Source organism: Cyprinus carpio, chromosome A4 (genome assembly GCF_018340385.1).
Source record: "Cyprinus carpio isolate SPL01 chromosome A4, ASM1834038v1, whole genome shotgun sequence".
In the NCBI taxonomy this organism is placed as follows: domain Eukaryota; kingdom Metazoa; phylum Chordata; class Actinopteri; order Cypriniformes; family Cyprinidae; genus Cyprinus; species Cyprinus carpio.
In genome coordinates, this window is record NC_056575.1 from 14,104,666 (window position 1) to 14,126,441 (window position 21,776).

General features: G+C 38.0%; 1 protein-coding gene across 3 annotated transcripts in view; it reads left to right on the forward strand.

Moving 5' to 3' along the window:
• LOC109076864 (neuron navigator 3) overlaps positions 1 to 21,776 on the forward strand; it is a 282,801-nt gene that overhangs the window by 120,966 nt on the left and 140,059 nt on the right. The window contains exon 1 of one of the 3 annotated variants that reach the window (XM_042742254.1): positions 2,966 to 3,312. The exons of the other annotated variants lie outside the window; for them this stretch is intronic. Within the exon in view, the coding sequence (XP_042598188.1) occupies positions 3,199 to 3,312 (114 nt within the window). The 5' untranslated portion in view covers positions 2,966 to 3,198. Of the gene's footprint in view, positions 1 to 2,965; positions 3,313 to 21,776 lie in introns of those variants that run through there. 3 annotated transcript variants of the gene reach the window in all.

A 21,776-nucleotide genomic window follows, 5' to 3' on the forward strand; every position in this document is an offset into this window, starting at 1 on the left:
TGGGGAAAACTGCATATTTTGCTCTATGATGTCAATAGTATTGAACTTCCGAAAATCACTGTTTGGTCAACAGATGTTTCTGGTGTAATTTGGAAGTAGCATAACCGAAAATCTCACTTAAGATTGTGGGGAGATTTATGGAGCACAACTGCTTGTCTTTTGCTTTGTAAACACTGTGATATTTCTAAATTCATCTAACCACACATCTAAATATGTTGATTTTTTTTTCTTTTCTTTTTTTTTTTTTTGATTCAGCCCATAATTGCGTTGCTGAAAGTTCAGTTTGGAAACAGCGCACTTTTCCAGCCAGTCTTCAGACCATCTGTTTTAAAGCACTCAACGTGTGAAGTCTTAATACACACCCTCTCACTCTACAATGCCCGCCCAGAAAATCAATTGATTTATTTTTACACTCGTGCCAGGCTTATTTCGGTTGTTTTAGCTCAGCAGATGCTGCAAATGAAGCAGATATGGGGTCTTCCTGTGCTGAATGATCTGGATCTGCCAAGAACAAATCCATTCATTTCAGGGGCTTTGGGTGAGTTATATTCATAATAACATCTAAAACAGATTCCAGTGAAGCAGCTGAGGAATACTTTCTCCATCCATTGTTCTTTGCCCTCCCTCTGGGCCCATTTAAACTGGGATATTGTTCTGTTTGGCTTCGTTTAAAGCTTAATTGGATTGTTACGAGGCTGGAGCTGAATGATTTTACATACAGAGCAAGTCTATTACGTGCTGGCATGTAAACACAAAACACATTACGTATGACAAATGCATATCCCCCGTGACCGGTCTGCAACGGTTAGATGCTAAACGTGCAGCATAATGAGAAATGAGAAGTAAACCCACAGAGACAAAGATGAGGAGATGATTTGCATCTCTCCTGTAAGATTTGTTCTGTTCTTTGGTGAATAACCACATTTTGACACATCTTATTTGCCTCATAAAATATATCACTCCCTGTTCTCACGTTCATCCTTCCAAAAGCAAAAGTAAAATGCGGTTTGGCACCGTCATTCTCAGTGTGAAGTCGTGGTGGTATATGAAAGAGATTACCAAGTTAAGCCAAAGCTTTCCATATGATTTCTGCTTTGTAGTATCCAGCTCTCCGCAGACGGTAGGGCCGGAGCCGTGGGCCACAGATGGTGCAGCCTGCATGTCTGGCCCTGTCTAACATGCACCTCTTAATGCCGAATTATTAACGTTATGACACGCATACTGAAAACAGGATGTTTCAGATATGCACTTTAAGCTGTAACTGAAATGTAGATTATGACCATGTTTTTTTTTCTTTAAATATATTTGATAGATATATCCCTATACATATTTTCCAGTTTTTACTTTATTAGAAGGTCATAGTAATTCTGTTCGAAAACCTAGCAAGCTGCCTGCATAGACAACATTTAAGGCATCATAGAGTCCTCTCAATACAAAGGCTATTACAAAAGGTACACTGCAGAATTATCCTGGCTTCTAAGATACCTGTTTTAGCATAGACAACATTTAAGGCATCATAGAGGCCTCTCAATACAAAGGCTATCCAGAATCAGACAATCTTAGTGGAAAAACCAAAATCTTAGTGGAAAAAAAAAAAGGAAAACATACAACATTGTGAATGAGTCAAGAAAAAATTGCATCATTCAGTACCAAAACATATCCCTTCAAAATAAAATATTGGAATATTGCATTGTAAGCTCATTAGTTTAGCAACATGTTATTCTCTGTCTATATATATATATATATATATATATATATATATATATATATAGAGAGAGAGAGAGAGAGAGAGAGAGAGAGAGAGAGAGAGAGAGAGAGAGAGAGAGAGAAACAGCAGACAAAAGCATTCTGAAGCACTCTTCATGTCTGCACAAAGACACTTTTAAGGCACGTAGAGCATAAGAGAGTTTGACAAGATGCTCCAGGACAGCATTTAATTGAAGATCAGACACTTACCGCTGAGACTGAGTGTATCCATGCATACAGTGCTACTCTTTAGAGCCAGTTTAAGGGTTAGAAAAGCTTTCATCATTTACTCACCCTCATGTCATGTAAGACCTGTATGACGTTCTTTCTTCTGCTTAACACAGAAGATGTTCCAGCTGTTTTAAATACAGCTGTTCCTGTGGCTCAGTGGTAGAGCATTGCATTAGCAGCACAAAAGGTTGTGGAACACATGTTAGGTAAAAAAAAAACAAATGTTAGCCTGAATGCACTGTAAGTCTCTTTGGATAAAAGCGTCTGATAAATGTAAGTGATGAATGATATGAAATACATACAATTAAAGTTGAAGGGTTCCAAAACATTGGACCCCATTGACTGTCACTGTATGGACAAATGTAACTGAGCTGTAATTTTTAGCTGAACCGTAACTATATCCTAACTTCCTTTTGTACTCTTAGATTTGTCTCTCAATAATTATTTGAAGATATTTAAAAACAAAAGCACACATGCCTGGAATAACAGACAGCATGTTGGGATATTTGTTAGCCACTGAAAAGCTAATGATCTGGCTGTGTCAGAAACAGTTGGGGGTCTAGCACACTAATGACTGCCCATATCTGCGGCTTAGCATTGTTCATTCTGTCCAGTACACTCTAAGCCGCTACTTCCAGTCTGTCTGGTTCAAAGAGACCATCTACAGTGCCTGCCTCCGATGCTTTGTTATGCTAACACTAAGCTACCTAGTGCATACAGTGTGATTGTATTTTTTTTAAGGCTTAGTCTGTGTTCAGGAATTTGAGCACCAGGCGAAATTCCACTGAATCAACTCAATGATCTCAATTACGACATGGGACACCCCAGGGGACTGTGCTCAGTCAGAGGCTGAGAGGAAAGATAGGGTCTTTGGAAGGGCAAGAAATGGGGGGAGGGGGTGGCAGAGAGGGAGAGAGACAGAGACAGGAATTGAGAGGGAGCGAAAGGGAATGCCACAGATGGTGGCAGGAGAAAAAGCATTAAAATGATTGTGTGTCACTCTGCTGGTGGCTGGTGGAGTGAAGGCAGGAGGGGGATCAGAGAATGATAGGACCTGTAAAGGAGATCATAACCAATCCACTCTGTAATCTGGCCTCTTCTCCATCTATACCTTTGGACTCATCTAGCAGGACTTTTTCAGAGGATGCTCTTTCAAGCTCTTCAGGCCTACTCTAACTTTGAGAAGTCCAGACTTCTTGGAAATCTGAGTTCCTCTCCAAGATGAGGTGGTTGGAGACAGTACGATCGTTGTTCAAAGGGGGCAGTCGCAGTGCCCCAGTGACCCCCACTTCTAGCCCGAGCATGCCCTCAAAGAAAGACGTCTCAGCCAAGCAGGTAAGAGACCTGAAGGGTAATATCAGGCATAGATACGAAGATCCAAGCTCTGGATGCATATGATGCTTTATTTGGGAAATAATGACAATAATGAATTAAAAAATAATAACAGTTTAAATAAATAAATAAATACGTATTTTTGAAGTAAATATATGTAAATATTTTTTTTAATTGCTTAGAATGTGGCAAATTATTATATTCATGATCAACCCTTGCAGTTATAAATGCAATGCATTCTGCAATTGATTGTGTTTTATTAAGATATTTAGGATGAGTATGTGATACATGCAGCAGCCGAGCGACCTTAATCCATGAAGCATCACATTAATTTTGCACAGAATATAAAGCCCCTCTATGTGTGAATGTGAATGTTTATGTGTTTATGTGTTTTATTCATGTGTGCTCTGTTTGGATTTGGTTTGTCTGGATTTCACGACGTGCTTCAAATGCATTAAGTCCTGCTGGCTGGTTGATGAAACAGTTATTGTATGATAATATCTTTATGGCTTCCAGGCTTATCTCTGAGAAGCACCCATAAATTTTCAATCAAGTTAATACCCTTTCCCTCAATGTCATACTTAACATTTGATCTTCTTTATGCTAACACATTCAATTTGTAATATATTTTCTTTTCATTTGGCATTTACAATTAGTTTATTATTAATGTCCTGTTCTGTCAAGGGCCAGTCATTCTTATTGTAATAAAACTGCCATTTATGTAAAAAAATATTTCGTATTAATAATTAATATTACATTATTAATATGCAATTATTTTTATATACAATTATTTTAAATGTTCAGCCACTGTTTTTGCAGTCTTGAAATACAGCTTCAAACACATCTGAAAGACATCTGATGTGTAAAAAAGCAGATTTTTGTCTTATGTTACAGGAATGCCAGTTCGGCATTCACATATGGACATTAAAATCTTTGAGTTTGTGTGTTGAGATATGTGGGTGGTGAGGTTTGTGCCATGTTTGGACAATCTCATGGCTAATGAAGATCAGCCAGTACATGTTAAATGACTGTTCTCCCACAGACAGCAGACGAGGTCTGCAGGAACTGACTCGAGGTCTGACAAGGGCTTAGCGCCTGACTGCATTAGTCTAATGATGGATAATGACAGTTCAACAATCCACTCGGTACAAGACCAGCACACCCACAATCAATGATTTATGACCTCTTACCGTCAAATCACCTTGATGTCTTAAAACCACTTTTGGGGAAAAACTAATTCAGTTATTACTCATTATGTTTGGACGATATCCCAAGAGAAAATGCTTGCGAAACCAAAGGAGGAGGAAAAGTAGAAGTAAAGTTTTTGCTCTTGGTCTTTTAAAGTCTTGTAAAGGAACTAAACATGTCAGTGTTGTAGTCAAAACCAGCTTATTTGAGTTCGAGCCCAAGATCACATTTTCATTGTCTTGGTCTTGCCAAGGACTTGAAAGAATGTGGACCCGGTCAAGGCTCGGACTCGACCCTCTACTTGACTCAGACTAGGTGCTCTACTCGTCTTGGTTTTGACCTGACCCTCTTCTGGTCTCTGCTTTGATTTTGACTCAACCCTATTATTGTCTTGGTCTTGATCCAGAATTGAATGATCTGGTCAAGACAACAACACTGAAAGATGATTTGTCTATTGTATATAAACAGGTAGAGCATTGCACTTGCAATACAAAGGTCATGGGTTCAATTCCCAGTAAACGCATGTGCAAGTTATTTTATATCAAATATGAAGATGCACTGTCTGTGCCAATATCTGTATTCCTATCACAGTCCATTCTTACTTAATTTCTTCCTCTACCCACTAACCTCGAAGGAATGAGTACACTAGCCAATTTTTAACAACCGTTCCTTTCTATTTTCCTCCGTAACTACCACACTTGTCCATCACTGTCAACCACAACACTAGATTCAGTTCAAATGCTGTCAGAAAATGCTCTGTTCCATTTATTTATTCATGGGAGAAAATGCTGAGTCAGAAGCTACTTTAAATCCTCTCATTATATTCCCATGCTGAAAAGCGTACATAAAACATTCCTGTTTACTGTAGTGCAGTGTATCGCAGTGGACGCCTGCAGTCACTGATGCCTCTTGATCATTTGATCACATTGTAGACCGGGTGAGAAGGTTAATGCTGCTTTGGTTGCACGAGACCTACTCACTCAGCACCTCTGAGATTGGGTGGCACCGCTGTTATTTGTCCAAGCACGTTCAGCTGCTGTTGAAATAATTACCCAAATCACCCTGAACTAATGTTATTGGGCCTCTCACCGATGAGAGGGAGCAAAATAAACCACTCTCTTTACATCTTTTTCAGACACTTTCTTTCTTTTGTTTGTTCTCTCTCTGTACATTAGCAAAAGACGGCTAACATACACACATGGGAGGTCTGCCCAACTCGAGCCAGACGGGAGATCAGTGTCATTGAGATAAATGGAGATGCTAATAGCTAGCTTTTGCTGTTTCAATCCAGATTTGGGTTGGTTTCAGTCAGTTACCACTTAAATTGCAACCATTCACAGCTAATTGAATTATCAATTTGCTTCTGTCATTCTTTAATTGATACCACCAACTGTGAGCTAAAAGAAATGTCACAGCTGTAATTACAACTATGTGGAGGAAGTGCACTTTTCTTATAAATATGATAATTTTGATTTGCAGCAATAAGTATTTTATGTGTTCATTTTATATTCACATACACTATTTCAACCTTTATGGCTATAAGAATCCATTCTTCTGGATCCATTTGCTCAAGGAGGAAATAAAAGATGTTGAGCTATTTTGGGTTTGGGTCCTTAAATTTGACCGTACCAGTCAGGTCAGGTTGGGTTAAGTCACAGGGCCTCATTTACAGGCTGAATTGTTGTCTGTTCAAACTTCTAACACACACAATGAGCCTCCACTTCCTCAGAATGTATTATGAGTAAATGAGGGCTATTAGCAACATTAACCTTTGACATTAGCCACCTCTCTTTGCAGACAAAAAAGGGTCTAATGTTTATGTGGTTTGGGTCCTTAAATTTGACCGTACCAGTCAGGTCAGGTTGGGTTAAGTCACAGGCAAAAGCATTAGCCCTAAAATACCTGGTTTTAACTTCTGTTTCTTGCGCCCTGGAGTTTTTCATCCAGCCTCTGCAGACTGGCACATTTTGACATCTTGATGGTTCTGCCACGTCCATCTCTCTCTCTTCGCTTGCATGTGGAGAAGCTCTTCGGGACACTGGATCCTGACTAACAGCATGTATGGCTGCTTTGTCACATGTGTCAGTGGGTTGTTGGGATTCAGCTGCGTTTCTGATCCATTTCCTGCCCCCTCTTTGTCTTTTTTCGTCGCAGCTCTTCTCCACAGCTGCTGCGACCTCGTGCGGATCTTTTCCAAGAAACAAATGAAAGGAAGCTCTCCATCCCTCTTTTCCCATCTTCAGCTTAGCGCTTCCCCTGTTTCCGTGTAATCCTCCATACGGCACATCCCAGATTAGCCATCCCACAGTGCCTTGCAACAAGGTCTCTAAATCTTGTGCCTCCTCCAAGGCTGGGAAACAGTGAAGAAAGAGTGAAAGGAAAAGAAGTTGTGAAAAAGCGAATGTTACGCAATGCTTTGTTCTTTGGGAAAGTTTCGTGTAATCACTCCAGTGTGCTGCTAAATAAAATAGTGTGGGTTTGAAGATGATTATGTGCAAGCTTTTCCAGCACGGCTGGTTTGTTAGAGTGGTCTTGTGTCTGAGTGCGAGACTGACCCCAGATGAACTGGTCTGGTTTGGTGTGGACTCTGTTGCACAGATGTCCAGCTGAACTGGGAAAACCGGGTCCTCTCTCAAACCTGGATGCACCAACGTTCTTCAAAACTGGCTTCGGTTCTCGCTAGCGAACTTAAACATGGTTTACAAAATTCAGGCTGCCTTCCAAGGCCATAATCAGAGTGAAATCCGCACTCACAAGGCTCTCATTAAAAAGCACTTCATGAACGAATAGCTGCTGTGTGGCAGCATGACTAGATCTGACTCACGGCTCTGTCAGAGCAAGTGGGATATTCCACATATTCCAAGGTTTTCGATGGCATTCCTCACTCTCTTCACTCCCTCCCTTTTCCTTTGATTTTAGTCTTTATTTTAACGTCCTGTGGCATTTTACAACTATACACTGCCAAAATATCATAATTTGCCTGAGGCCTGGATATATATGTGCTCGCATCAATCAAGTAGCCATAGTTCAGCTTAAAGATGTCTGCATCGGTTACTTGAGGCCAGGCATTTCCTGACTGTCGTATAGACAAATGAGCTTCATGCTACAGTAGTCCAGGAATATAGTATGAGACATCTTGTTGATGGTATTCCAGTAAGATTATAGGAAACACATTGATGAATGACAGACATTTATATTACCGTGTTGTAAATTGATAGAGGAAAAGCAGCTGTAATGAAAGGAGTTACATAAATTTAATTGGAAATTATGAAATAGACTGGTTCCTTGAAATCTATTGGAGGTCACAGTTGGCTGGTCTCTCGGCATATATTTAAAAAAGATGCAAACCCACCATCCTACTCTACCACCATCTATTATTTGGGTAATAATGTCGTTGCGGTGGTTATTGATGCAAAAAATCTTGCCAGCAATTGGAAAATTCTACACAGATCATATGTATCTTACTAACAGTAAGATTTTTGTGGTAATATATAGAGTATATTTCTCTAGTCTATAATATTAATTAAATATGTTCTGAGACATAGCGATATATGAAATAAGCAAAAAAGAAAGAAATAAAATTAATTACTGGATCATTATAACAACAAAAGCAGTATAATGTTTTAATTACTTTAGATTAATTTAGGCCATACTTGAATTCAAACAAACAAACAAATACATACATAAGTTATCAGAAGTATACATATATGCACAATTCTCTCTTCCTGTTCATTGTATACCTGTTATAGATGTCAGCCAGTACTGTCGCTGTCAACCTCTGTTTGTGAATATGCATGTTTATTTGGATGTGTTTTGTCTGTGCATATTGGAATACAGAAAGAAGGCTTTGTTTCACACCACAAATGCTCAGGTTAAGTTATAAGAGAAAGTGCTTGTAATTATTTTGGCAGCGCGAGACTCAAGGGTCATTGTTAAAAAATACTGTGGGTTTAATCCTTGTTCTGACAGCTTTTATTTTTTTTTTATTTTATTTTTTTTACCACAGACTATTAGCTATAGAGCAGTCATGAAGAACAGAGACTAAGCCAGTCCCAAAAACTTCTGTGTATGGATATGATATGGCATCCATAGTGATCAAGCATGCTTATACATAAGTGCTTTTTAGAACATGATCCCATTCATCAGCACTTCTGGATTTGGAATAGTTTGCTGTCAGACATGCATTTAAACAGTTCTTTCTTTCTACTCACTTATTACCATACTTTCTTTAAAGGGTTTACCCAAAAATTAAAATTTACTCACCCTCAAGTTGATTCAAACCCGTATGAGTTTCTTTATTCTGTTGAGCACAAAAGAAGATATTTTCAAGAATTTTGGCAACCAAACAGTTGATAGTAGCCATTGACTTCCATAGTATTTTTTATTATTATTTTCTGTACTATGGGAGTCAATAGCTACGGTCAACTGTTTAATTGCCAACATTTCTTTAAAATATCTCCTTGAGGTAGAGTAAATAATGGGAGAATTTGCACTTTTGGGTGAACTATCCCTTTAAAAAGCCTTTCTTTCCAATCTTAGTTTGAATATGTAAAAACACATGTAGCTTTCTTAATTGTTTACCCACAGAGAAATTAGACAGACTATCAATGGATCAAACTCATTGCTCATGCTTTGTCTCACAGCGTGTGCCGTCTTCCCCACTGGCATGTCTGCTTAGCTTTTCCAGTCTCAAACTTTACTGTTCTTGAAGGCATAGTGCACACATAATGAAAATTAATCATTTACTCAAGCATGTTGTTCCAAATCCATACAAAACATTAAAGGAAACATTGTGAATAATGTTACTGTCATTTCTCATAATTTGAGGCTCAAAAAGCCCCACAAAACTACCATTATAAATGCTTTTTCCCTGAAGTCTTCTGAAGACATGCAGCAGTTTTGTGTGTGGAAACTTCTGTGACTAAAATTTCCTATTTGTTGTTAGTGACACCAAACACCATTGGTTCTTACATGTCACATGGCCAAACACAGCATCCTACTGCTTTAAAATAATGTAAGGTTAAGTAAAAATTCATTTTGGATGACTGTGAGAGATACAGATACATGCTTGGTCATAGAACTTTTTATAGACTTTTTATAGTTTTTAATCAGTCTCTCTATTCATTATTCCTATGCATTTAAAGGGATTTCAACCAGAGGGAGCGAAGGGACTGGCTTACACAGTGCTGCTGTGAGAGAAGTAGTCCACTGGGCCTGCTGCTATAGAAGTCTTCCCTTCAGATCTATAGCCCACACAGTCTCTGTTCATTTATACTGGATCAGTGGAGGTCCACAGGGGAAAGGTCTTCTTCTCTGAGCATGTCAGTGCCAGTTTTAGATGTACTCTACAGTCCAATGCAGACAGTCTCGTTCTTGGTGTTGCACTGCAGTGTTTTACAAGCAGACATAATGCCTTTAAGTTCAGTGCCTGGAATAGTCACAGGCTTTCATGTTTAGAATAGTTGTTATCTGTACTTCTGCAGATACCCAGCTGTGTTTGGAGCCCCACAATGATTAGATTAGCATTTGTCTGAATACTGCAGTCTGATACACGCCATGGAAGGGATAGCAGTATCATTCAAGCAAATTAGCAGTGTATCCGTCACGCTTTGACTTGATAACATAACCTTTGGTTGCAGTGGAACACTATCCTTATGTGTTGACATTACAGTCTGCTGCTCCTAAATGGAAAACCTGTCAAGGCCATGTCCCAGTTTACTCCAAAATCATATAAAAAAAAAAAAGTTGTATTTCAAAATATTAAATATAAGCTTATTTATTCATTTTTTTCTTTCATTTTTCTTTCTTTTATTTTTCTTTTGTTTTTTTTATTTAGGTGATTTACTGACCACCTGCTTTTTTTATATCCATTGTTGCATTTTGAAATTAAAAATTACTCTAATTTTCATTATTTTCTTTAATTATATATATATATATATATATATATATATATATATATATATATATATATATTTACATTTTATTTGTTATAGGTGATTAATTGACCACCTGCTTTTTGTGTGATATTCGATGTTGCATTTTGAAACAGATGTAATATTAATTATAGTAACAGAAAATAACAGAAGATAGATATCAATGTAATTTAACTTTATTTTATTTAATTTTATTATTTTAAACAAGCATAGTTTAAAACTGATATGGCAGATATATTGTATTTTTATGATAATAAATGATTACTTCACAATGCATCCTGTTGATATTTAAAATACGCTTAATTTTCTTGAAACTATTTATTTATTTTGGTTTTTGATATGACTTTGACGTGTTCTTGACAGGTTTTGTAAGATTCCCACTTACACTGATCATCACATTAGGCATGAGGCCTATACAATTTCTACCACCAGAAGGGTTGCACAGTCTTGGCTTGGTCCTGGAACCTCACAACCTCTGTCTATCGTCCATGCCAGCTCACCACAACAGTTTGTCCATACGTCAGCCGTTATGTGTACTCTGTTACCATAATTAGTAGGTGCAATCCCATTTGTGCAAACAATCAGCGTCGCATCTCGGTAGCATTTTCCGAAAGGGTTTTCCCACTATGCTATTAGCTGCCTGCCGAGTGTATTTCTCCAAGCTCCCGATCAGTGTCTCCAGTGGTATTAAGCTGAGAGAAGCTCTTTCCCACTGATGAGGCCGGGCCAAGCCCGAGCTCCCCACTGACCTCCTGTTTAAGTGGGTGTGCAGAGAACGTTGCTCTGGGTTAATAGAAATAAAAAGAAGGAAAACTCCAAACGACTGAGGAAAATCATTACGTGGATCTAATTATGGCTTCTCTCTCACCCTGCATTTACTGTTTTTGAGGTTTTCTGCAAGCCATATTTAGCTGATTTATACATTTGTTCATGGCCTTTTTGTTGTTTGTGCATGTAAGTGTATTTGTGTTTTTCTCTCATTTGTACTTGGCTGTGTTGCAGCTTTTCTGTGGTATCTAAATCTGAATGATGCTGATGTTACTTTTTTAATTTTCCCTTTTTTATCTGTTTATGTAAGTGTGCTGAGTAAGGAGTTCTCAGAATGGTAGCGCTGCAATCTAAGAGTGGAGAATTTCTTTGAAATTAACATTCTAAGATTAAGAAAAACCGACATTTCTTGTATATTTGTGGCAATTTCACAGATGAACGATCAGAGTATTTCCCAGAGAGCCTCCTGCCTTTGAATCTTAGATCTCACTGGCTGTTGAAGATTAAACTCAAGCACAGTGTGACTTGGTCCTTATTCAAGAACATTTACCCTGCAAGCTTTGTAGAGAAGCTGAAAATGTGTGGACAATTTTATATTTAATTTCAATACCACAGGCATTAATTTTGTCCTCTGTTTGCTGCTATTACAGCTTCTAGGTAAGTTTTCCTTCAGACGCAAGTTTCAGAGAGTCCAGGCACTATTTTGCATGCTTACAGTTCAGAGGCTTTGACAAAAATTATTCAAAAAGAATCTTGAAATGTATCAGTCAACATAAAAGAAATAATCATAATATTATCAAGCAATCATACCTGTGTGTTAATAATTAATCAGCAAACAATGATGTTTAAAAAGGAAGAAGAATACAAAGGAATTTAAAGGGATACTTCACCCAAAAATGAAAATTACCCCATGATTTACTCACAAGAGAGTAGCATTCAGTGGATGATGTAGGACGTAAGCGAAGCAAAACACCAGTCATGAATTAGTAAAGAAAAAATTAATTTTCCAGAGGCATCCACAGTACTTCATTTTCAATTCTTTATTTTTGTTTGCAAAAAGCACATTTATTTTTTCTCAATGCTTTCATTTTTGTTTGCAAAACTTTATTTTCTTTTGCAATACTTCAATTCTTTTGTGAATATATGTTGCCTTGAACTGACTCCATAGAAATCCTATGGCCATCATTTTTGGGTGAACTATCTATCCCTTTAATGTCTTTTAGATCTGCTCTTGGGAACAGCATATTCCCTATGTATCCGAAGTGAATAATTAGATGTATTACTGTAAGCAAGAAATCATGCAAAGGGGATGAAGAGTCTGCATACCAATTCATCCCAAAAGTCTTTAGTGGGTCATGTCAAGTTCTTCTACACCTTAATGGACATTGCCTTGTGCACAGGGACACTGTCATGCTGGAACAGAAAACATACTTCATTTTAGTAAAAAATCTTTGGCTCTATACTTGATTTTATGCACCTGTTAGTCATCAGTGTAGCTGAAATAGCCAAAGCCAGTAATTAGAAGTGGATGTTCACATATCTCCTGCCATGGATTGTATATAGTTGATGCATTTTGTAGTATGTACTGTATATACTGCTTTATTTGTCATAGTGTTTTAGAGGTATACAAATTTGTAGTTAAACATCTGGACTAGATTCATATTGCTATCACTATATTGTACGCTTGAGCAATTCACTTGCAATTCACTCCAGGGAGACTGTACCTGTGGTCATTTTATAATCAAAAGATCCTACAGGGAGGCTAATAGGATATCTGTCATAATATTTGATCAATCCTGAAATATCCCAGTGGGATCAATTAGGAATTGTTATCAAATAGGATCCTCTTAGATCAAATGAAATCTCTCTCTCTCTCTCTCTCTCTCTCTCTCTCTCTCATCAGTGGTGGCTCAGTGAAGACAGAGTTTTGTTTCAGATCTATAATGAAGATGGATGGATGGATGGATGGATGGATGGATGGATGGATGGATGGATAGATAGATAGAAGGGTTTGTTTTTAGATATATAGTTAGGTGGATGGATGGATGGATAGATAGATAGACAGACAGACAGACAGATAGAAAAACAGATAGAAAACACACCAAAAAGGGGGAATGATTTGCTCATGATATGCAAGATTTAAAAAATCTGGGCAAGATAAATGGGCAAAAATGAGCATGCATATTTAAATAACAGTACCGGCCGATATGTACTTAATATGCATCGACAACTGATATTGTACTGTTACATTGTATAGGGAATAGTGCAATAACTAAAAGGGGGCATGATGCATTTGCTACAAAGAAGTATAATTTGTCAGTTGTCAAATGATGCATTTTTAAAACATCAGTATTTGACAGTTCTCTTTATAATTCAGACCACAGCACAGGCATGTAGCATCACAATGTGATTTTAACAACTGTATGAATTCATTCTTGTAGCATCATTTGATCAGCAGGTCCTGCTTTGGCTCAATTTTGGCCTGAACTGTGAGCAAGCTGTCTTTCTCTTTGTCTGTAGCATTTCGTGTCTGCTGGCTTGATTTGTGCCATGACAGCATTTGTTTAGGTTGAAAATCATATCACAGCAGAGCAGAGGCATTATGCTTCACAGACCGAGTCCAATGAAGGGTTCGCAGGGTTATGACGGAGCCTGTAAATTATAATAGAAGACAGTGTGGCTATGCAAAGGATAATGAAGCATCTTGCCTACCTTTTTATCAAGAGCAAAGCATGACATCTCTGTGTTTGAATAAATGGGTACAATACAAGGGGCACAACTGATTTGGCCAGGGTTGCTGTGTGGACAGTATTGCTGGAGCCACCTTATCAGTAAAGTCAAACATGTGAAGCAAGTTCTACCACATTCCTTCCAGATAAGTAAGAAAAGCCCAAAAGTGGGACTAATTACTTACCGGGCTTTTATTGACGGCAAGAAAATGAAACCAGGAACATTCTGCTTTGTTTAAAATGACAGGAGGTTGATGAGCCGATGTAGGAAGAGAAAACCCTGAATCCGCGGGAACACCATGACATGATTGCGAAATTATCTGACTCGATCAATCACCTTGTGTCTAGACCTGCAGACAGACTTATTTTCCTCATTGGATGAAAGCACTTTACAAATTGCATGCCGGACTGAGTATTCTATGATGTTGAGATAATGCATGCATCGGCTCTTTTGAAGACACAGACTAAACTGATTGTTCTTCTCCAGCCAAGCTTTTCTAGTATCAATCACCTCGCACAGTGTTACATACCGCATTCATGTAAACAAATAGAGGGAAAGATTTGCATAATAAGAAAATGTTATTCGTGTGGAAAAACTGAACAAGACTGACAAATGTGATGTGAACCCAATGTGCATGACTCAATCTCCTTCGGAAAGCTTTCTTTGAATGTAGAGGAACATTTTCCTTCCATATCAATGGATTTTATCATTCCAAACAATCTCACAGTTAAAGGAATATTTCGACTTCAGTGCTAGTTAAACTCAATTGAAAGCAATTCTGGCATTACGTTAAGATTACTACAAAAAATACAATTGGCATTTACAGTGGAAGAAAACAGGGCCAATCCATAAACAATGAAATACTCAGAAATATTTCCACAAGACATTGTGTTTACATGATTTTAGTACAAAAAAAAAAAATTCTGTGTAAAATATTGTTTCATTTTATTTCATTTTATCCAAATGTGCCTTGACAATGTAACACCTAAACTGATCTTAAAAATGGCCAGTGTTGTTTTAATATCTAGTTTTTATTGATTAATTTTGAATAAGCTTTTTAAGTAACATTTTAAATTTTTTTTTTTTACTTTGTTATATGCTTTTGACATTTTTATTAGTCTTTGTTTTAATTCATTCAAAACGGATTTCATTTAACTAAAATGTTATAATAGTTTTTGTTAACGATAGTAACCCTGAAAATGATGATAACAACTTCACAGTTCTAACAGAATGTTTTAACAAGAACAATTTATGTAATTGCATTTAAAGCTTTACGTTTTTGCTTTTAAATCCTCCAAAAATGGTCCCAATTCACTTCCACGATAAATGCCTCACCACAACCTTGATTTTTATAGAATAGGGATTATTTATTTATTTTTCTTTATTGTTATTCCAGTCCTTATGTTCCGCTGAACTGTGACGGGTCCCCACCAGTTTCTCGCTAGGGGCAGTGCTGCAAATGTATTCTCAGGATTAGACGGTCCTCATCCTCTCTCAGGCCTTTTATAGGCCTTTCCCCACACTCCAGTGCCCACCCACGAATGATGAAGTGCCGGGTCATTCATAAGGCAGACATGGCACAGATTAGCACCGCTGTTTATGCTCTGGCAATGCCATGCCCCGTTCCCCCGCTCAGGCCCTTAATTGGGCACCACGCGCTCTGGCTTTCTGCCGCTTCCAGCTTCCCATTTGGTTTTCGTCAGCAGGCCATAATGAAGAGAAATGAAGTGAGTGCTTTCACCTCTCAGCACCACACTACTTAGCCACATGGTCCCTGAAGTTTAACTCAGAGTCTCCCAAGCCACAGCTTGGCTGCGGCAAATCTGACTTAGAAATTTTTACGGGGCCTCTGTAACAACAACAACATGGTGGGCACGTTCTTAAAACTGGGTGCTATGGGTATTATTGCTTCTAATAGCCTTATCTGTTTGACACGTCTAAGCAGATTGTGATTTATTACCTGCGGACCCCTTAATCCAAAATGCTCTGTTGTTCGTGCCTTTTTGAGGCAAGTCAAGGTCTGATAAGCTTGTCACAATAGTTTACATCCTGTTAATCTTACACATGAGTGTTGGACTAGCCAAGGCAAAAGAGTTTGTTCAAGTGTATGAGTACATGTGTAAGGGGAGAATGGGAGTGGGAACTCAAGACAATCTGAATATGTTGATGGAGGTGAGACTGTCGTGCCAAACCTAACACAGCGCTGGACACTCTTCCAGGGGCCGGACCTGCTTCCTGGCCAAACACAATACATCCAGTGTTAGAAAACACAGCATCTCATGTAATCATGTCCTGGAGGCCACACGGTTCCAAGAGTTAAGCAAACAGGCTCCGAAACTCTCTGCTTAAACTATTAGATTCAAAACATTTGGCAAGCAGAAGCCAGATGTTATTGGCTGTGAGATTAATAGACTGTAGACCTGGATATTGATTTTTATACTTACAGTACTTCTGCGATAGCGAAGTTCAACTTTGTATCCCAAAAGTAATTTTATTCAAGTTTACTAGTTTGAAATTGGATGGAAGTCCTCCATTACTCATATTAGTACTTGAATTACCATGGGATTCCATTCGAAATGTATTTATATGGTCGTTTCATGGTCTAAACTGACTACATGTGTGCACAAATAATGATGAACAACTTTTCTGATGGCTTTAATCAGAGGAAGGCCTGAAACATTCTTTGCAAAGACAACTGCTGCTAGCTAGAGTACACAAGCTTGATTTCACACATCATTTTATTCATATCACATTAGCATGGAGTGCTGTTGCGGGCAATGCTCAAAACTGTCTTTTTTGTACTGTCATCATTTTATTTTGAGGAGCAAGTTGTGTAAAGTTAGTTAAACTGCTGGCTTTATAGCTAGCCACCTGAATGATGACACTTCAAATTCAGTGACTTAGAGATTTGAGGGTAACTCTAACACCCCCCAAAGTTCTGTATGTGCATTGGGAATACGCTTGCAATGTACAGGCCAAGCATTCACTTATGTGTTTGTGTTTTGCCTCGCAGGGTTGTGTGTCATTGAGAATTGAGGTGCTGTTTTTGTTAATTAAAATAAACTAGGCTATTTAAAAAATCAGGATATTGAAATGTAACATAAATATTAGACATAAAAAATGCTTCCTTAAAAATTAACTGAAATATGTTTAGATTTAAAACTTAATTAAAACTGAAATAAAAATTAATTGAAGCAATATAACAATATTAGCTATATAAAAGCATGACAAATGCACATAACAAAATTGATTAAAACAAACTAAAATTTAAATGAAAACTGAAGATATACAAATAAAAAGTAATTCAAAGTAATAACTACTGTAATAGTGTATAAACAATACTAAAATAACACTGCTTTGCAATTGAATTTGAATTAAGGCCATAAACGGAATTGCAATTTGAATTTGAATGTGTGGAAATGCAATTAAAAAGGTATTGAAGTTGGAAATTAAAAACAAAAATGCTAAATGCTGGCTTGACAAAATCTTATATATATAAAATACGTTTTGAAGTCTGAAGGTTTACATGCCTTATGCAGGTAGAATGCAGGTAGAATACCCAGAATGCACCTGTGTGTACCCATCTTTTTCTTATCTTATTAGATCTTATTCGAGATCTTATTCAGTGTGGTCAACACAATTCAAATTCATACTCATAAGCTAAAATAGAGCCAGTTCTTTGATTTAGAATTTTGCCCAACCCTGTTGTGTAGCATATGGTTCTAGTCTAACTTTCTCTCTCTAACATCAGTCACAAAGCTAAGTTTGCCCTCTAAAATGTCTGCATATAATATCTTTCCAAAGAAGTTCAACAGAAAAAAGTCTCCTAATCTTAGTGAATCTGACGTTTGAATAGCTTTAGTGGAGAAGATTTCTTCAAAGCTGTGATCTGTGTGCATGGGTGATTAGTAATAGAGGGTAATGCACATGATGTAAATACAGTATCTCGTTGCTAATGAGTCAGAATCCATTAGAGGGGACTTTCTTTTCACATCGCGGCCACTTGGGCATTTTAAGTTTTTCAAAGAAGGCGCGGATTGAGTCTCTCAGAGCTGATGATTACACAGAGCAGAGAGAGGCCCATCGTAAACACTGCTGCAGATGAAAGAGTTGTGCTCTCTGCTCAAACACACGCGAGGCTCTGATCTGCACCAGCGGTGTGGGCAAAGCCCCATTAAGCTTTCAGCATGCTCACATACATGGGCCAAAGTGCTGACTCCACAGCCTCTTACCCCCATTTAACAGCACCTATCTATTAATGAGGGATGGGGTAAATAGGGAAAATTCACTCTGCAGATGAATATCAGAACTTCCGTCTTTTATAAGCTCATATTGTATGTAATTGGTCTTCTGGCTGTGCCATCCTGAGATTGTTTGTATCACAGCTGATGGGGGTGACGTTTGAGTTTGATGTTCCTGTTGCACTGTAGAACACACCTGCCCAAACTCATTGAAGACAAACAATTTTTTTTTTTTTTTATTCTGTGCACAAACTACCCATTTAGACAGAAAGGGGGCATCTGATTGAAAGTACAGTAAAATAGTCCCTAATGATGAAAGTTTATGGATATTAGATGACAACTTAAAAAATTGAAATGTTGCTTTGACAACTAACTGAAATAAGTTTGGGTTGAAGTACTAAAATGATTAAAGTTAAAACTAAAATTAAAAATAAAGCATACATAATATACTTACATAATATTAATAATTCAATAAAAATGTCAAATATATATACAATGTCATATATTTACATAATATTAATAATTCAATAAAAATATATATATATATATATATATATAAATATATATAAAATGTCAAAGCAAGAAAATTACTAAACAGTCATAAAAATGTAGGATTTGAATGGTTGGCAGATGGAAGTATTGAAATATTTAATAAAACAAATAAATATCCAGTGCTACCTGATATTTTCAATGATATAAAAAAAAAAAAAATGGTAATCTGAAATTGTATATAAACCTGAGAGTGTGATGATCTCAATATAAGGAAAGATAAGTATCTCAAAGAAAAGTATGTTTCTACCAGTTAGTGTTGGCTTGCTGGTAGTCTAGTTCCTAAACCTTAAACCATGCTGTTCAGCAGCAATATTTAGCTGCTGGTTGACCAGCACATTCTTTGATGTTTAATTTGTTGGATAAGTTAGTTAAGAAGCCTGGCAGGAACAAGTTTCTCAAGGCTTTTTTCAACAGTGTGCACATCACACGGTTCATAAACATCTGTGGGTGTGCCGTCTAAAGCTTAGACCAGCCTCTCGCAGGCCTGAAGCGGTCAATGTGCAGACTGGGCTCAGAAACCGCAAACTCATCAAGACGAAGCCTCCAAACAAGCCAAACACCCCAATGTAGAGCAGTGAGTGTTTGGAGTAATGAGCTGGAAGACAGTTAGCACACACACCACATGGGAGGCCTCCAGTAATGACCCAATGTCTCCACATCTGGAGCTGCTGAGCTGAGGCCGGCACAAGGAACTGATAGCGGAGTGCCACAGGAGTGCGGGCTCATGTCCCAGGCCTTTAATCAGAATCTCTCTCTCGAAGATCATCATTCCAGTGTTATGAGCGATCTGTAATGAGCAGGAGATACAGCCACAGGTAACAGCACTGTATGCTTATAGCATGAAAAATAAAAATAAAAAAAAATGTGAGACTGGGTGCTATTTACTAGGCACACGTGCTGATATCCACAGCAAACACCATAATGAAGCTGGGGGAGAGGAAATCCAATCTAGTATAAAAAATGTTTAAAATAAGAACAGATGCAAGAAACCTGTTTACATAGGGAGAGAATGTGCTCTAAACACAAATTGGAGGCTCCAAAATTTATAGACATGTCATGTATCAGAGGCCCTTTCTATTCGTAGAATAGCATATTAATAAGCATACTGAAAAGCATACTAATAAGGTTACTATAGTTTTAAATGGCTGTTTTTGATTAAAGAGGCTGTTTTTGCTACTTTACCTTTAAGTTGCCATAAGTAAAAGACCTCTAGTATTATGAATCCTAGATTGGCGTTATGCAAATGTGGGTGGTCATGTTAATGTTCTAATGAGTTGTGACATAAAAGGCATGTGGTTTCTGAATGACACATTTTTGTAGCTGTTTATTTTTAGTTTCTTAAATATAGAAATGTATTTATTTATTTATTGTTTCTTTGTTTGTTGTTATTGTTGTATAATTGATGAATTATACAACAATTATATAAATAAAAATATCCACAGTTGTGTTTTGAAACTGAAATATAAAATACACTCTTAATGACTCGGAGCTGAAGGATCTCATCTTTTTATTACTATATGAGGTTAGGTTTAACTGTCGTTTGTCAGCCACCCATCCTTGGCTTTGGTGAATGCTTTTACCCTGTAAGGCATTGGATGGCTGTGACTCCATGCTGTTTGTTAAAGGAACTGAGAAGGGTATAACTGCAGCCTGGAGATCTCCAAATAGGGGCGGGAACTCCAAAATGGAGTGGGACCTCCAAAATAGTGTGTGGCTTCCTCCCATTGACAGACAGGCACATAACACGCATGCACAAATTTTCCCCCCAATCCACTTCAGTGCAAACTCCGCCCCACAGCTGATTCTAAAGTTTTTTATTGGTTGTTTCAATTAAAGTGTTGATTTCCTACACTATGCTACAAAAAATGCTAACCCCTAAACCTACCCCACACCTTACTTTAACCAGTGAAATTGACTGCTTGGCAGGATTGGGGCTGAATAGCGTGGTAAAGAAAGTTGCAGTTCAGGAGATAAACAGTTAATAAGATTATGCGATATGAGATTGTTCCGTAACTTCCCAACCGTAACTCACCGGACAATGGCACCTTTTTAGTTACACCCAGCGTCACTACCCCCACCTACCCTGCGAATTTCGTGCCGGGACGCCCCCGTTGCTTGGAATAAAGCGATAGAGTAAAATCTTTCCTCAGCACTGGGATGGCTCCTGGGTGAGCAGAGGTTCAAACTCGGGTCCGAACACCACTAGCCACGAGCTTTGGGCTCTGCTTTTACGGAGAATATTTATTTATATAGCATATTTTATTTTAGATGAACTAGAAACGATGTTTAATTTATAAAGTTTTATTTTGAAGCCACAGCCAATGGTGAAAGTCTTCGCGAGAGGAGATCCCGCCCCATTTTGGAGATTCTGCCCACTTTTGGAGTTCACGCCCCATTTTGGAGATGTCCAGTCTACAGTTATACCTACTTGAAGGAACTTGTACCAGGATAAGCCACCTTGGAATGCATGCTGGTGTGTTAGTGTTGATGTGAAAAGACTATTTGCTGATGAGCCAGCTTTGTGTGTGGATGCAATCTGTTAAGCCCTGTTCACTTCGCCAGCGACACACAGCGACAGAGCGACATAATCCCATTCATTTTAAGTGGAGAGCTGGCGACTTCTGGCGACACGAGTGACAGTGACCATTGGCGAAGGAATGTGGGCATGTCAAGCGATGCGAGTCAAGCGACAAGTTCAGAATTCTTCAACTTTATGCAAATAAGCAGCGATTTTCACGAGCGGCAACCAGTGGAAGTGAAGTTAGTGGAGAGCATGTGATTCATCTGCTGTAGTTGAGTGTTACGAGGTAACTAGGCAACCAGTAGTGGGAACACCCAGTAGCGACCTCAACTGCCAGCCACAAGCGACAAGCAGCAAAAAAGTCGCTGGTGGTGTGAACGGGGCTTTAGGGTTTGGTATCGAGTCTCAGAGAAGCAGTACAGGAACCTGTCTGGTCTCACTGAATGATCTAATGTATCGTTGTATTTTTATTTGTATAGTTTAGTTTTGTATATATTTTTCATTAGACTTACATAATGTAAGTATTACTCATTA